The sequence below is a fragment of the Ziziphus jujuba genome, chromosome 3 (assembly GCF_031755915.1).
Source record: "Ziziphus jujuba cultivar Dongzao chromosome 3, ASM3175591v1".
Taxonomy (NCBI): domain Eukaryota; kingdom Viridiplantae; phylum Streptophyta; class Magnoliopsida; order Rosales; family Rhamnaceae; genus Ziziphus; species Ziziphus jujuba.
In genome coordinates, this window is record NC_083381.1 from 5,253,974 (window position 1) to 5,271,999 (window position 18,026).

Consider the following 18,026-nt stretch of genomic DNA (forward strand, 5'->3'; position numbering starts at 1 on the left):
CCTCATGCGGACCGTCTTCACTATAAAATTTCCATTTACATATATATATATATATATATTTTTTTTTTTTTGTGTTTTTCAATTTCTGGTACTATTTATGGGTTATCAAAACAAAGACATCCCTTTGATCTAGGCAATCCTGCCGATCCGTATAGGCATACGCCATAGACAATACTGCATCCATATTTGTTTGGGCCAGCCCAGGCCCATTAATTGTTGACTTACTCGGTTCTTTCTTATTTGACTGGGTAGTACAAGGGAACAGTGGGAAAGAGAGAGGAAGAGAAAGCAATTTCAAAATCCCCTGTTCGGCTGAAACTGTAAGGAAAAAAATTGAAAATGGCGAAATGGGCATGGTGGAGTGGGAAAAGGGTTTATTGGGTTATAATGGTGCTTCATTTGGTGGCCATTCTCATATTCACCAGAGGTTTTCTTCTCACTAGGACCGAGCTTCCTTTTCACAGCCATTGCTCTGATGTTTCTCATTCCCCTTGCTTCTTCAATTCTTCTTCCCATCGCCACCATTGTTGGACCGAACCTGCTGTTGGCCGCCTCCTTATCATCGTTCTTGATGCTCTTAGGTAATTCTTACTTTTTCTGGCAAGCTAATTTTTACAACCACTTGTAATTTGACTCTTTTTTATCTCTTTCTCAGGTTTGATTTTGTTGCTCCAAGTAACATCTTTCAAGGTTACCATTCATTATTCAGTTTCTGGTATATTATTGAATATGTAGATATATGGATTATTAAGGCAATCATACAAACTTGAGTAAATTTGTATATGTGACAGAAGAACCAAAACCCTGGATGGACAAATTGCAAGTTCTACAAAAACTGGCATCTCAGCGACCATCTTCGGCTAGGATTTTTAAAGCCATTGCAGATCCACCTACCACAAGTTTGCAGCGTTTGAAGGTCAAATTTAATAGTTTATTCATATTTGAAATCCGATTTTGATCACTTTGTTTTAAAAAAAGCTTCTTCTGCCTCCATATATATTGCTTTCAGGGGTTGACAACTGGTGGGTTGCCAACTTTTATTGACGTTGGGAATAGCTTTGGTGCTCCTGCAATTGTTGAAGATAACTTTATACGTCAGGTTGGTTTGTTTGGTTTTTTCTTTTTTTTTTTTTTTTTGTTTTAATTATTTTTTTAGCTGTAGTTTGCCAATATTTGTTATTTCAATGATCGGATTCTTTAGCTTCTTATTGTTAATTAAAATATAATATGTGGCCCACTTTACAGTTGGTTCAAAATGGAAAGCGAGTTTCGATGATGGGGGATGATACGTGGATGCAATTGTTTCCTAATCATTTTAACATATCCTATGCTTACCCGTCTTTTAATGTTAAAGATCTTCACACGGTATGTCTTATTAATAGTTTTCATGTACTGTCAACTGTTAGTAATCATTAATTATCTTCTCGGCCTGGAATTTTAACCACATTTCTCCTCCAGGTAGACAATGGGTGCATTAAGCATCTTCTTCCTTCCTTGTATCAAGAAGATTGGGATGTTCTTATTGCACATTTTCTTGGTGTGGTACGATTTCTTGCTTGATTTTTTCTGGTTGGAAACAAATTTTGATTTCTTGACTTAAAAGATTCAGAAGCTGGTATAACCCCATTGAATACTTTTTTGAAGCAAATTTAGATTTGAGCGGTAATGTTAGGCTATGCTTTATATGTGATTTCTTGTATATTTGCATACACATGTGAGGTATTTTTGCTAGTATGTAGTAACTAATTTAATTTATTGACTATGTGAAGTTATTGCATTTGTGTTTGTAATGATTTAGATGGACTTTGGTGAAAACCATAACCAAAGCATAAGATCATTCTTATAAATACATGATAAACACATAAATATATAAACATGCTGTATATATGGGTTTTCTTTGGGCTATTCTGTGCATCTATGGTCAGATGGTTTTAGCCCTGTGGTTGCTTCTTCATTTTAAAATATGTTATATGATTTTCCAAACTGATTAGAGGATGCTAACTGTTAACTTTTTATAATATGCTTATTGGCACATCAAAAATCACACCAATTTCTTGATCTATTTCCATCATACAATATGTAGTGCAATCTTTTAACTGAAGACGAGTGTCATGTTTCTGAGCATTCCGCAAGAAGTAAATTGATTATGCCTTGATATATATCAGGTAGGCTGTATCGTAAGATTAATTTTCTTTTTCTATATTGGCTCAGGATCATGCTGGGCACATCTTTGGGGTTGATTCAAATCAAATGCTAGAAAAGTTGGAGCAGTACAATGTCATCCTACAGGTCGGTTCCTTGAACTTTTACCCATAAAAAACTGCACTTTTTATCCTTGATTTTACAATTTTGCTCTTTGGATTCTTCTTGTTTGTTTCTGGTTGGATTGTTTGGCTTTGGTTCTCTGTGATTAGATTATCCAACAGCCTTTATTTTTATCTTTATATATTTGTGTGTGTGTGTGTATATATATATATATATATATATTTTTTTTTTCCCCTATATTTTTTTCTATAAAAGTAAATGCTGAGAGAAGATTGGTAACTTTCTCAGGAGGAATTTTTTTAGCTTTGCCATCAATGTTTCTGAACTTAATATTCTACTTTTCTGTGGTTGCTTTGAGGAAATGACCCCTTGCTAATTGCTTCAGAAAGTTATTGAAGTATTGGAAAGTCAATCTGGACCTGGTGGATTACATGAGAACACTTTTCTTCTGGTGATGGGTGATCATGGGCAGACCTTAAATGGAGATCATGGTGGAGGGACTGCTGAAGAGGCATATAACAACACTGCACACACAACCACTCATTTTTTTTTTTAATTTTTTAATTTTTTTTAACTTTTGATTTTGTTTAATCTATGTTTCGCACACTCTCTTGATGCTAACCTGAGTCACATCAAACAGGTAGAAACGGCAATTTTTGCCATGAGCTTTAAGAAGCCTTCATCCCCACAACAGTCAAATTTTGGAACTTCATTTGGTGAATCTGATTCGGTACTGCCCCACTTTCTGCAAATGCATATGTTCTGGTGGCATTTAAGTTTCTTGGCCAACTTCTCCCTGCCAATGTGTTCCCTTTTGCAGATTATGTTTATTCTCTTCCCTTTCAGTGGCCTAGGATTCTTTTCCATCTTAATATTTAAGGAGAGATGTTGTAAGCATTGGACAATCTAAAGTATGAAATTTACTCCAGCACTTGCAGTTGTAGGCTTGTAGTTATATGATTGATAATACTTAGCTAGGCAGGACTAAGATGACAATTCAGTATTTGGGCCTCTCTCTCTAGATTGTCAGATTCTTATTATCCTTTGTTTGTCTCAAAAAGAGAAAATTGATTTGTCAAATTTGTATGGTAAACAAAAGTAGTTCTAGTGACCGATGTTTCAAGGTTTTTAATTTACTGGCTAATTTACTTTTTCATCTTCTGATTTCAGGTTGGGAGGGATATTTCTATAAGCTCTATCCAACAGGTAAATATTTTGTCAGTTTCACATATGGGTATATCTGTCACATGATTTAAGTCATATATTTTCATTGGCTGCAGCTTGACTTTGCAGTGACTATTTCGGCACTGATTGGTATCCCCTTTCCTTTTGGAAGGTGCAGTGTAAGCATCTAGTCAATTTTTAACTTTTAATTTTTATGTTGACTTTATATCTTAATACTTATTTGACTCATGATTTATTTTGAATGGCCATGGGTTTTGTCGGGACTAGTGCTGATATCCTATTAGTTTATGAAACCTCAGGATTACTATACTAAAAAAATGATCTATGAAAGTTAGATCCCCCTATACGATATGATTTTATGTGTTTCTTTTCTTTTCTTTTTCTTCTTCTTCTTCTTCTTCTTCTTGCTTCCTCTTTTTTTTTCTTTTTTCTTCTGAAGTTCTAAGTCTTGGTGCTTTTGCTTGCCCTAGATTCCACCTAGATGTCATTTCTAAACTTTATATTATCTTATAGTCTAGACAACATCGTTAATGTAGTTGCAGCAGCATTCACTGAATCAATAAATATGCTTGACGGTATAATGAATGGGTTTTGTTTATTGTTCAACTATGATTTTTTATTTGTATTATTTATTTTTTAAAATATTTACAGAATTTTGTTCATTTAGGTTGTAGGTGGTCTGTGTGTGGTTAATAGGCATTGTCAGCATGGCGGTCAGTTTGGGTTGCCATGTGTTGTTATTGTGACATTTCCTAAATTAGGTGTTAGGGATAATATTTCAGTATTTGTTATTACTCAGTCCACTTAAATGTACATTTTATGTGTTTAATATTTGAAGTTGCTATTTGTGGATATTATATAGATCTAAGAATTATCAAATATACTATTAACTACTAATAACCTTTATTCCTTTTTGTCCTTTCACTTTTTATAATTAATTATTATTATCATTTTTATTTTTCAAATTAATCTACCTTGAAATTGATCTTTTTTTTTTATTTTGGGGGGTTATTTTCTTTTCAGTATCGGGCATGTTGATCCTAAGCTATATGCTTTAGGGGCTGGAATGGAGAATTTTGAAGACAATGTGGAAAATTGTCAGAATCAGTCAAAATTACAAGAATGGATGCAGAATTATGCCAATGTACTTTGCATTAATTCTTGGCAGGTATGTAATTTACTATGTTGAAGTGTTTAATTTAGATTTCATTAACTCACTGTTTGTCTTAAAGTTCTATTGTTGCAAGTTTTGGAATTCCTTGGTAATGAAAAAGCCGAAGTGGCTTATAGTGTTGTTGAACGTTGTTAGAACTGCTTTAGTTCCTGATGCAGGAATCTAATTTGGATATGTATATTATTTCTCACTTAAATTCTCCCAACTTGGCCTTCCCTGTGCTTTCTATCCCTTACAGATCTAGGGAAATCTTCAAAACCAAGTTGATATTCTGTTTTCTTCTTGAATTTCATGTGTCTTCCTTACCATGGTGCAAAATTATGATAACAAGTCGAACAGACTTGTTACAAGATTAGGAGGTTGTAGATGCTTTATTTACGTAATATTTTGTGTTTTCTTGCATTCTCCAATTGTAATTATTTTTCTCCCTTATTCCCCTTAACATTATTTTGGTTGCTGATATATTCTTTGCTTTTAGGTGAAAAGGTATCTTGATGTTTATTCAGCTTCTTCTGTCATTGGATTTTCTTCAGAAGATTTGTTGCACATAGCAGACCTGTATGCTCAAGCAGTGGAGAAATGGTCAGGCACTACGAAAAACTTACTAATATCCAACAATGAAAGCTGCAATACAGTATTGCCTGCTCTTAAGAGGCAAATTGATGTGTATTCCAATTTTCTAGCAAACGTCGCTGAGCTAGCACGCTCCAAATGGACTGAGTTTAATTTAATGATGATGGGTGTTGGTTTGGGCATTATGTTAGTATCACTTTCCGTACACATTCTTGCTATCAAGAGGACACAAAAGCAATATGACATTTGTTTTACTTCATCCGGAGATGCTGGGACTTCATTTGGGCTACTTTTTGCTTGTTTTATAGTGGTTATACGTGCATGCAGCTTCCTCTCAAATAGTTATATTTGTAAGTTCTAAGTAATATAATCAGCTGCTCTATGTTGCGTAATCCACACTCAATCCTGATCTTTGCGGTGATTTTTTTTTTTTTCCTTTTATTTTTTGGTGGGATGTTGTGCATGTCTTGGAACTTTTTGTACTTAGTGGAAGAAGGAAAAGTAGCAAGCTTTCTATTGGCAACAACTGTAGTTACCAAGTTGCAGTACTTATCCATGAAGAAAAAGATGCTACTAGAAGTAGGTATTTTATACTTGGTTGTTGTTACCTTTTGCACTAACCTTAAGATTTTCTATCGCATGTTAAATGTTCCATTTTATGGTTTGAAGATCTTCCGCAAGAAAGATATCAAAGTTCTTATTTTATCTATTCTGTACTTCTAATTTTGCAGGCGATTGCTTTCCTTCTTTTAATAACCATTTGCAGATATACTATTGAAGTTGGATTAACAAAGCAGGCTCCAGGATCTGAATTTTTGAATTTACATACTTCATGGATGCCAAGGATTGCTCCTGTTTGGATGTTTGTAACTGAACTTGTGCCAATGCTTGGCTTGATATTTTTGGCATTCTTGCTGTACAAGGTCATTTATAGTGACTATTCTGCGGGAATTGAGAAGTATGTTATGATAGGAACCAATTTAAGTTATGTGCTCATAGCATTTCACTGGGCCTTAGAAAGTAGCATATTGAATCTGTCTTGGGTACTTGAAGGTGTTGGAAGAAATAGCATTCCTCGAATAATTTTTGCTATTGGATTTGGACAACTTTCCGTACTGATGTTTGGACGCGTTGTTGCTAAGGAAAAATCCTTGGATTGCAAGAAAAACTTAATTACTAAAACAGTAGCCATGTTATCTGCATGTAGTTCAACAATCATTATTCTTCTGGGAAAACAAGGGCCCTTGGCTTCTATAGCAGCCATAATTGGAGGTACACTTATTTTATAAACTTGCATTAGCGTACATGATGTAATGATAGGCTTGCAGTTAGAGATATGAAGATCAGAGCAATGCATTTCCTTTGCTTTTAAACAGTATATAAGAGTTCCTTTTGACAGTTTTTTTTTGAAAAACTCTTTTGATAGGATATTGCATAACAAGGTTGGGGAATATAAAACAGGATGCAAATAATGAAAGTAGTGGAAATTTGACCATGGACCCTCTTCCTGTGACACAGTGGAGCCTTTTAGCTGTGTGTTTGTTTTTCTGCACTGGACACTGGTTTGTCGTTTGTTCTCTCTGCTTGGATGTTGTCATGTTTTCTGATTTCTACTGTCAGCATGTTTATTTTCAGGTCCTGTGATGCAGCAGAAGCTATGTCAAAGACAAAAACATGCTCAAATCCAAGCAACAATAAAATCAAAACTTAGTTGTTAATGCCGAGAACTTGCGAAATTGAGAACACTCGATCAAAGCCTACAAAATATACAAGCTCCCCTAACATTTTCCAGTACACAATATATATATATATATATATAAATGTATATATTTTAATATATTTATAGACAATCTAAAGTGACGCTAAATAGCCAAGAAATAGCATTAATATAGAATTTCCTTATTAGGGTAACCCTAGCTTAATACTAAGAAGTAATAATATATAAATTAAAAAAAAAAAAAAGAAACTTTCTAAGTGCCCTTCATCATCTTGGATTTACTTGCTTTTCACTAATAAAGTGTCTTTCCTCACTCATTAAACTTTTTTTTCTTTTTCCTTTTTTTATAATAATTTCCAGGTGTGCTTTTGATGGCCTGCGATATGGTGCCGCCTTTATTGGGTGAGTCTTGGATGTGTGAATGCACGCACATAGTTTTTGGCTTCAATAGGAGTTGCTAGTTAACCAAACATAGTATTGCCAAGCAAATGAGATTAAACAACTTAACAAATGTACCTGCAGTCCTCTGTATCAGGACTCTCTGATGGAATTGGTGCGGACTCCAACATCATGTAACATGTTGTTGGAAGTTTTTTTTCCTTGTAGCATGCTGTGTGATGTTGGAGTTTTCATCAAATTCCATTAGGGTGTTTAGATGAAAGACTAGCTATATGTATCTGTAGCATTCTCGATATTGTCTTTGTAAGCATGAAATTCTCACAACTCATTTGACGTATCATCTACTCATGCAGTCATTTATCCTCTGCTATCATCATGTTGATGTGGTGGGAGTTGTTATTTCCATTGCCCTATGGATGGATGATTAAAATTACTTAATATTTTTCAGGTTTGATGAGTTTATCCTAGTTCGCCAAGCAGTTCTTCTTACTATTGATACATTTGGTTTTTCTCTCATCCTTCCAGTGTTTGGACTTCCATTTCTTGTTGCATGTCAACAAATAAAAGTTCAGACTAGGAAACAAGTTGTATTTGCACAATTGTCCCTTGTAAGTTAAACAACTAATATTTTCTCCTATACACGTCTTGTCAATCTCTAGTGAATTTTTCTTTTGAAAATATCAATGTACTAGGACTTTATGGTCTTTGAGTTTTTCTAACCACGTATGAAGGCTAATTCTACTCTTCTTTGTTTTAGGCATATATGATATATGGGCTCATTATGGCTACTACAGTTACAGCCACCATAATATGTGTCACAATTCAAAGGCGGCATTTGATGGTAAACATAGCGCACTTTATCTATTCATATTTCACGTCTATGTGCCATGGAGATCTGATTTTGCCTTTGCGTTTATGTTGCAGGTGTGGGGATTATTTGCTCCTAAGTTTGTTTTTGATGTGGTGGGTCTTATTCTTATGGATATCCTAATTTGCTTAGCATCACTCTACTACCTTGTTTCGTTCGATAATGATAGCCTGTAGGATCATATTATTGAACGATAAATCATTGCAAGTGATTGAAAATTTTGTTGAAGACATCCGAGTTGCAGTTATGGCATTTCAACCTTAGGAAATGAATATTCGTTCTTGCTAAAATTTAACTTAATTCATTGTTGGAATTCATTCAGTTTGCTAATTTGAGGATTTTTTCTACTCGTGTGAACTAAATTGTTAAGTTTTGCCGAGTTGAATTTTGCCTTTTTTATATTTTCTCACCTTATTAGGTAGGTAGTCTTGAGAATTGATTTTGGATCTTCCAGTTTCACTTCTTCGTGTCATTTTCTTACCTAATTAGGTAAGTCTTAAGAATTGGATTTGGATCCCCTTTCAATTTATAGAAAATGGGATCGAGTTGACACTAGATTCGAATGGCATAAACTAATTTCCACGACACAACAGGTGTCAGGAGAAATTTTTTTTCCCTGGGGGTGGTTGTTACATCGTAGTATCAGCAACATTTACAATTAATCTAGTCAAAGTAGCTCACAATTTATGGAAATAAATATGGAAAAATTCCATAAAAATTTGATTTTATGGAAACTATAAAAAAATCCATAAAAACTTGATCTTATGAAACTCTCTCTCAACTTATAATGGAAAAAAACATAACATAATGGCATGTTAATTATTAAAAATTATCATATTTTGTTGTGCTTTCGGTGTTAAATGAATAATTGAGGGATCACTTAGTAGCTGACAATTTATAGAAACAAATAACGAGAAATTCCATAAAAATTTCATAAAAGTTTGATCCTATGTAACTTCTCACAACTTTTAATAAAAAAACATAATGGTATAAGAACTACTAAAAATTATCATATTTTGTTATATTTTTTGTTTTAAATAATTAATCGAGATGCCGTTTATATAATTTGCTGCATAATTTTGTTGTTCATTGTAAACTGTAGTTATGAAGAAAACAACGTTCGATACAAATAAATTAGATATTATCGAAAGATATGATGGTATGAAGATTGTAATAAATGAGATGTTATCCACATACCATGTAATATCACAATGAAGCCCCATTATTAGTTGTGATGTAGTTTCTAGGAGAACACATTGAGTACGAGGGATCAAGTGCAAATTTGACATAGCCATGGGACTCCACATTTAATAAACACTAAGAAAGCACAAAAAAATGAATAAATAAATAAATAAAACCAACCTTAAAGAGAGAATATTTTTCAAATTATTAACTATTTAAAATTTTAAGAAATTATACTCAATTTATAGAAACTCATGAAAAAACAATAATAATAGACAACGTTTTTGAAAGATTCTTTTCCCAAAAAAAAAATAATTTCAAATTTTAAAAATCTAAAAATTATATTTTTTCATAGGGAACCATGTTTAAAAAATTGGACTAAAGATTAAAGCTTTGAATTTTTCTTAAGACAAAAATAATTAAAACAACCAACATATAAATTAAAAAATCTTTTAATTTTTTGTTGAAATAAAATATAAACGTTTTACAATAAATAAATGAAGGATGTGAAAAGAAAATAAATTATTTCTTTTTATACAAAACCATGCCTAAAAAATTGAAATGAATATCAAAATTTTGAAATTTTTTTAAAGAGAATATAAATAAAAATAATCGAATATAAAATTAAAAAATATTATAATTACTTTTGTGGAAATAAAAAATAAATTTGTTTCAATAAATAAATGAAGGACGTAAAAAAAAATTAAGAGGTGACAAATGGTTTTAAGAGTAAAGTATTTTTTTTTTTTCGGTTAAGTAATTGATCTAGGTTCTTAAAACATTTAACACAATTTTTTTAAAAAAAAAATTATTATAGAAAAACTTTATTTTAAAAAAAATTATTACTTGTTCAATTATTTTTTTTTCATTTTGTAAAGATATTATACTTTTTATCTTTTATAAATTAGATATAATTTTATATTTTTAATAATTATTGATTTAAAAAATGTCGTTCAAATTTTTTTTTTTTCCAATTTATCTGCTCAAGGGGTTTAATAGTTCGTTTGTTTTTCTTTTAAATATAATATAATTTGTGGTTGTTTTCCTTATAAATCATTTATTATATCAAATTCGATTTTCATATCATGTTTCATATGATTAAGAATGGTAATTTATCTCACACAAATTGCAGTGCACCACTTCTAAAGGAGCGATTTTTCCTCGATAGATTAGGGTTGCGAGACAAGTTCGAGGTAAAATTTTATATTTCGAATTGGGGTTGAGGTAGGACCGAGGAATAAAATCCCCGGCACAAACCCAGCCGATCTATATGCTTATCACTTAATTTTTTTTTTATATTTTTAATTTATCTAATTATTAAATGAATGAATATAAATATATGATTTTATCATGTATTTACAAATTTTATATTTATATATTTGAAGTTTTGGATTATTGTATTGTACATTTTTAAATACATATTTTATTTTAATTATGTATTTTTACCATTATATATTTTATTATATTTTTATTGCATTTTAAATACTTTATTTACATTTATTCACAAAGAAAATTATTTATATATGAATTTCTAAAAAAGCAAACATAAAAAATTATGTCATAAGATTTGAGTTAGGGAAATTCTTATCAATTACCCAAAAAAAAAAAAAAAGGGGGTGGTGCCCTACTCCGATTTGGAAATCCTTGTCCCTGTTCTGCCTCCAAAGAAACTGGAAAAATCATGAAGACGGGATGAGGAAAAATCCAACCCCGACCCATCTCATTTACATTGCTAGATATAATGAGAGATTCATAGAAAAAGACTATGAAGGACAATCATCAGGGATTTAGATAGAGGAATTATGAAAGGAAATTATTCATAACTAATAGATCATGTAAATTATACAAATCAATTGGCTATAAATACTCTCCTTTGCAGTGTATCCATAAATCATTTATTATATCAAACTTCATCCTAATATATCAGGTTTTATCTAGTAAAAAAAACTTATGAAGAGAGATCATGAAAAATATCATTTATAGCTGTTAAATTGTACAAATTATATAAATTTAAAAACCATAAATATTGTGTTGATAGTCATTTTTCATAATTTATTACTATATAAGAATGGATGTTATTCATATATATATCAAATCTATATAAACATATGTGCGCGTGCGCATGTGTGCTTGTGTGCAAATTAAAAAAATATTAAATATGACAAGCGTAAATGCCATCCCTTGCGCATAAATCCATCGCTATATAAAATTTGCAAAATGGCCATATGAAATCCGTATAAATATGTATACATATACATACATTAGAAGAAAAAGAAATAAAATACTGGAGCATGTCTTTATTGGGTTTTGGGCCTATGCGAAACATATTTAAATGCTTAATTATCTTTCAACGAAATGACCTGTAGTATTTTTGAGACACGGAAGCAACCAAACGGTGCGCAGCGTAGTTTTAGGTTACACCCTTTCAGCCCACTCCCAGACGCCGTTGTCCCTCTCTTTCTCTCTCAGGTTGAAGAAGATGAAAATTGCAGAGCACAGTAAAAGAACAATCATTTCTCTCCTTGAATCTTGAATCTTCTGCAGCAGATCAATTTTGGATGGTTGTCAGCCATGGGAGCTTATTAGCTATTTGGGCAAAATGAAACCGAAAGCAAGTGCAAGCGGCAAGTCCAAATCGTTTCAAGGGGAGGGCCCGAATTGGGTTCTTATTGCCGGAGGTGCTTTGTTGAGTACATTATCTATTCGTCTTGGTTACAAACTCAAGCAGGCACTTGATACAAAGCACCACAATTCTACCAATGCCTTCAAAGGTCTCTCTCTCTCTCTCTCTCTCTCTCTCTCTCTCTCTCTCTCTCTGTATATATATATATAACTTGTAATAATCCTTTTTTTATAAATAATATCAGGAAGTGACAGAAGGAAGTGTTCTTCTTGCCGTATGCAACCCAATGTGTATTCATTTCCTGAAGATGATGGCACTTCCTATAATTGCCTCTCAGGTACCACTTATTGAAATTCGTCGATGCATGTCTTTTGGTGTTGGGTTAGAATTAAATAATAATAATAAAAAAAAAACAAATTTGATTATTTGCTTATTACATAATTTGTATTTTTGAGGTGGGTTGGTTTGTAAGATGAAATTTTTAATTTATTGTGCTTCGAAGATTTGGTGCTTCATTCTTGTCAGTTGGGTTGCTATCCTTTTCAATTAAGTTGCAGATCGGCATGTAAATTGCTACCTTGATTTCTAGTAGCAAGGTTTGGAAAATTGCACCTTTTATTTTATTTGTTTATTTATTTATTTATTATTATTATTTTTTTGGTTTCTTTTTGGTGTTGATGAATACATTAGAGCTTGGAGAGAGTAAAATTTTCTGTAGAAGAATTAATTTTGTAGTAGGTTAGCAATTAAAAAGAATAATAATAATAATAATAAAAGAAAAAAATATTGGTTATATGTTTGTTATATAACTTACACTTTTGAGGTGGGTTTGTCTGAAGATAAAATCTAGTAAGGAATCTGAGGAAATTATTAGCTTTAGTTCCGTTCTTGTGTATTGCACTATAGTTTGGTAGATTTGGTGCTTCATCTTTTCATTGGTTCTTGTCAATTGGGTGCTGTCTTGTACAAATTAGAGCTGTAGATTGGCATGTAATGTTGCTAAGGCATTCTAGTGGCAAGGTTTGGAAAATTGCATTTTTTTATTTTTTATTTTTTATGTTTTCCTCTCTTTTTGGTGTTAACGTTTATATTAGAGCTTGGATGGAGTGAAATTTTCCCTAATGGGGGATCAAGTCTCAGCTAAGCTATATAAAAGAATTAATTGTTTCATAGACATGCACCATCCATGGGATGTGCTTCATTGCATTGAAGAATACTAGTAAGAGAGGATGCTAGTTATATGATCTGTTACAGCCTATTTTCATGATTGGTTTCCATATTCATGGTCAAATAACAGATTGCAAAGCCATTTGGCAAAAAAGTGCTTGCAAAGAAATGTTTGGAAACTTTCTTTTATGAGTTGTTTGTTCTTTTGTTTCTGTCGGATTTTTTTGGGAGAAGGTGGAATTTTGGTTACTGATATGAGCTTAGCAGACTGTTTTGTTCTTTTCTTGATTATCTGATGCCATGTACTGAAATTGTGTCAACTTGCAAGGCATTCAAAGTTGTGTTCTTCTCCCTGCAGCTTAATTGAACTTATTTGGAGAATTATTTGATTATTACAATTTTTGATGGTGCCTTGTGATCATAACTGTTTATTCACATTTATAATAATTGGTCTGAAATAGGATCAGGAAGCATGATGGAGATTAAGTGCCAGCCAGATGGTCAGATACTGCCTGAAGAATCCAATGGAGCTCTTCCTTTAGTAACAGTTCCTGCCTCTGAATTTAACAAAGAAAATGTTGTCATATGGGCATCTTCTCCTGATCGCCTCGAGTTGCCACCAAAACCATTTAACCACCACTCAAACTGCTCAGATTCACCTTGTGTCTCGGAATCTGGTTCAGACATCTTCAGTAAGCGGGAAGTGATACACAAACTGAGGCAGCAACTGAAGAGAAGGGATGATATGATATTAGAGATGCAGGACCAGATTGTAGAGTTGCAGAATTCCCTTAATGCTCAGCTGGCATGTTCTGCACATTTGCAGTCACAGCTTGATGCTGCAAATCAGGACTTATTTGATTCTGAAAGAGAAATCCAGAGGCTTAGGAAGGCCATTGCTGATCATTGTGTGGGGCATGTTGGTCCGAATGAGAAGCCCACCACAGTGTCTATTTGGCCATCGGAAGCAAGAAATGGTCATGCAAATGGATACCTTAATGGAGAGAGCAATCTTGAACCAGATAAAGGAAGAGGGGAGGAGGAAAGGATTGAGATGTTGAGGAGGGAAGTGGGAGAGCTGAAGGAGGTCATAGATGGGAAGGACTACTTGCTGCAGAGCTACAAGGAGCAAAAGGCTGAGCTTTCAGTGAAGATCAAGGAGTTGCAGCAGAGACTGGATTTGCAGCTCCCTAACATTTTGTAGACAGGCTGTGTCAATTCTTGTGTATTCTTTGCTTGTTTCTTTGATTTATGGTTCCAAATTGCTGAGAATGTTTCTGCTTCCCAGCTTCCCCTTTTATTTCTTTTTCCCCATTATAGTACCCAATGCAGCTTCATTGTTTGATTATAGTCTTGCATGTGTTTGGAGTGTAGACTGGCTGAATTGGGGGTTTGGTAATGTAAAATCTTTCTAGTGGTAGGTGATTTTCTCCATATATACTAAAAGTGTGCGATTGAGAACTGTTTGATCCTACACAACCTATATACAGTGGACAGCAAGTTAAATTGTATCAAGAAAAGTCCGTAAAATGAGGGATGGCATTCCGGTATGAAAAATCTAATATTTTTATTTTGATTAATTAATTAATTTATTGTCGACTGGTGAAGAGGTGTAATTGTAGCCTCTTTAAAAAATAAAGAGGATTTATGAAGAGGATTACAAGGGTTTGTATTCATAGCTAATGATTTAGTGATTTGACAGTTGTCCTTTACATTATCCTTTATTTTATCAAATCCATTTAGTATATAACAATGATTTAAGAATGACAACAATATTAAATTTTAATTTTAGAAAGTACCTAATTTCTTATTTACAAGTTTTTAATTAGTATGCGTAAATATATAGAACAGAAATACCTTAATTTACCAAAATAAAATTACGAGAACGATTACGAATCAAATACTGGCTCAAAGACTTGGTTATAAATAGCCTCTCATTGCTAAAAAGAAGAAGAAGAAAAAAAGGAGCAAAATCTGTTTCAGAATGTGGACATGATTAAATATTTGGGTGACATACATTATTTTTCAACAATGGTTTGGTTTTTATAAGCTTTTTGAATATGATTTGATTATTAGACAACATACACCATAGAATACCGACCTGATTAAAAAAAGATGTACGATAGAATTGTAAGTATAGAATACCAGCCTCAATTACTCATATAATTGGGGTGTGAAGACTTTTGTATCTATAAAATATGATTCTCAATCCTTACATTATACGGATGAAGAAAAATTAAGAAGGAAAAAAAAATAAAATAAATTTTGGTGTCAGCGACTCACAACATAAATGATTTACTTTACAAACTTATTTATTAGTAAAAAGCTTCCATAATATTTAATGCTATAGAACTAGATTTATTAACCAAAGCAAATAACACAGACATTGGATATTCAGTGTTCTTGCAAGAATTATAAAAAGTTGTTATGCCTAACATTTAATTAAACATTTTCTGCTTCAACCTTATAATGTTAAATCACATTATTATATGTACATATAAAACTAATTAATACCATTTTTTGTAACTACAAATAATGCAACAAAACAAATATCATTATTACAATACACAACCAAAAACCTCTCACAAACACAAACTTCTTTCCCCAAGCTTACTTCAAACTCCTTCCTTCAAAACATGTTACGAGCATAAGACTTTAATATAAACTTATATTCATAAGACTAATAAAAAACTTTCTTAAAATATGTCGAGGTACGATAATATAAAAATTTAAGTTTCAAACAAGTATCAACAACATAAAAATATTAAGGCTAACTTGAAAGACTCAAACATATAAACAAAAAAGTGGCTTAAATAATTTTCTAAACCAAGCATAAGCTTAGGATTTCACCTCGAACACTGATTATGCAAGTTCTATAGCTCAAACTAAAATAATGTACCCTAATTAATGTAGGTCTTCTCCAATAAACAATCTAAATCATGTCAAAATTGGTTATGTGCTCAAAAACTTATGAAAAGCAACAACATGAGAATATATTTTTAGTAATTGAATCAACAAAACACCAATCTCTTATTAAAGAAATCTAAAAAAATGTCTAACACTTTTATCATTAGTCAGTCACACTATTTACAAAAACACAAAAAACAACTTAAAAACGAACAAAACAAAATTCTTTTTAGGATTTTTTTGAAATTTTTTCTAGAAAAACTACAGATTACTAAAATCAATTCATTTCAACAATTTGAAACTTTAAATGCAAGCTTTGAAATAACTTTTTTTTATATAAAAAAAAAATAATTGAAACAAGAGCCAACAAATCATAGTGCAAAGACAATCAAAATTTTCACAAATCATCAATGCAAAAAACATATTTCCTCCCCCCAAACTTAAATTAAATATTGTCCTCAATGTTCAAAGAAATATCAAAGTAAATGGAGAAAGAAAGCTTACGTAGGGGTGAGATGTTCCTCACCCTAATATTTTATCTAATTGGTTGACTTTCCATCTTTTCCCCTTGCATTTAAAACATTGAGAATGGTTGGCTAACTTGCGCAACTTTGTTCCTCAACAAGTCTCAAATCTCTTTACAAAATTACCTTCCTCTTCTTACTTCAACATTTCACTTCCACCTCTAGTTTATCTCTTTAAAACCCAATTTACAATCTTAAGGGAAAAAAAAAATATATTTAACCATCATTTGACTCAATTCAACATCCAACTCATTCTTTTCTTCATGAATGCATAATTCCAACATCTAGTTTTTCACAAAATAATGTTCTAGAGCAACTCCCACTTTCTATCACAGAGAGAAAACATCTGTTGGATGTGAAGATCTTTTACTTGATATCCTTTGAGTTGAAATCTCCCTAAAGTAGATCTAAAAACGTTTTTTCAAACTGGTTATAGAAGCTTCAATTTTTGGTTCTTGAAAATGAGAGAAAGAAACGTTGTGAATTATGGACATAAAGCTTGAATGTTCTTGGTTATATAGAGTTTGGTTTGGTGTTTAGAGTTTTTAATTTGTGTTTAAGAATATTGTAAGACATATGATCTCTGAAGCATGCGAGGCAAGAGGGAGCAAGATTAGTAAACAATACATTGGGATGGACTGTGATAATTAGTGGCGGTTCGATATGAGACTGCTAGGATAAGTGTGGGCGGGTACGAGGCACTGCTAGGCTACCTTGCTGGAAAAGCCAACTGGTGTCTAATCTTATATAGCCTAGTGGAACATTGATGGTTCAAATGTAAAGTAGTTGCTCAATTAACAACCGAGACTTTTTCAGAGCGATTGACTTTAAGGTTCAAAAGAAATCCACAGTTAAGTGTAACAGCCTAGACTATCCGCATGCGATATTGTCCTCTTTGGGCTTGGGGAATGCTCTTACAACCCAGCCCTCAAGGTTTTAAAAGGCCTCTCAAGGGAAAGGTATCTACACCCTCTTATAAGGCATGTTTCGTTCCCATTTCCAGCTGATGTGGGATCTCACATTAAGCATGCTCCAATAGAAGCAATCCTAGTATGGGTGATCTCTTGGGAAGTTTAAACAAAACCCTAAACTGTCAGGAGTGTGGTGGGTAAATGAGGAATAATATTGGTGGAAGAGAGTGGCAGGGCATTATAGATGGTATCGGAGTTTGTACTTGATCAAAAGTGTGTCAGTGAATACATTGAGGCCCATTGTAAGACTTATCAGCCTTAAAGGATGTGAGACAAGAGGAGGAAAGATTGGTGAACAATATACTAGGGTGGCTTGTGATGACCAATGGCGGTTCATTGTGAGGCTGCCAGGCTAATTGTGGGTGGATGTGGAGCATTGATAGGCTACTTTACTGGCAAGGTTAATTGGTGCCGAATCCCACATCATTCAGGTGTGAAATAGTTATGGTTCAAATGTAAAGTATCACTCTC

The 18,026-nt window shown here is 32.7% G+C and overlaps 2 protein-coding genes across 6 annotated transcripts; both read left to right on the top strand.

The window, feature by feature from the left end:
- The first annotated feature begins 252 nt into the window (after positions 1 to 252).
- LOC107405909 (uncharacterized) lies at positions 253 to 8,543 on the top strand. 5 transcript variants are annotated; one of them, XM_016012998.3, is made up of 20 exons: positions 253 to 581; positions 656 to 690; positions 792 to 916; positions 1,010 to 1,099; positions 1,246 to 1,365; positions 1,459 to 1,542; positions 2,212 to 2,289; positions 2,651 to 2,776; positions 2,906 to 2,995; positions 3,436 to 3,471; positions 3,546 to 3,601; positions 4,474 to 4,618; positions 5,103 to 5,547; positions 5,685 to 5,776; positions 5,929 to 6,469; positions 6,624 to 6,759; positions 7,275 to 7,316; positions 7,762 to 7,921; positions 8,071 to 8,154; positions 8,238 to 8,543. In XM_016012998.3, exons 1-20 carry the CDS (start codon positions 340 to 342, stop codon positions 8,355 to 8,357), a joined length of 2,847 nt encoding a protein of 948 aa, XP_015868484.3. In that variant the 5' UTR covers positions 253 to 339; the 3' UTR covers positions 8,358 to 8,543. The 5 variants fall into 5 exon arrangements, with proteins under 5 accessions (XP_015868484.3, XP_024925039.3, XP_048333569.2 ...); XM_025069271.3 differs by having other exon boundaries at positions 795 to 916; XM_048477610.2 differs by having other exon boundaries at positions 334 to 581; positions 656 to 715; positions 795 to 916.
- A 3,128-nt stretch (positions 8,544 to 11,671) lies between these two features.
- On the top strand, positions 11,672 to 14,710 carry LOC107421999 (uncharacterized). Its single transcript, XM_048478025.2, has 3 exons — positions 11,672 to 12,134; positions 12,231 to 12,323; positions 13,615 to 14,710. Exons 1-3 carry the CDS (start codon positions 11,963 to 11,965, stop codon positions 14,355 to 14,357), a joined length of 1,008 nt encoding a protein of 335 aa, XP_048333982.2. The 5' UTR covers positions 11,672 to 11,962; the 3' UTR covers positions 14,358 to 14,710.
- The last annotated feature ends 3,316 nt before the right edge of the window (positions 14,711 to 18,026 follow it).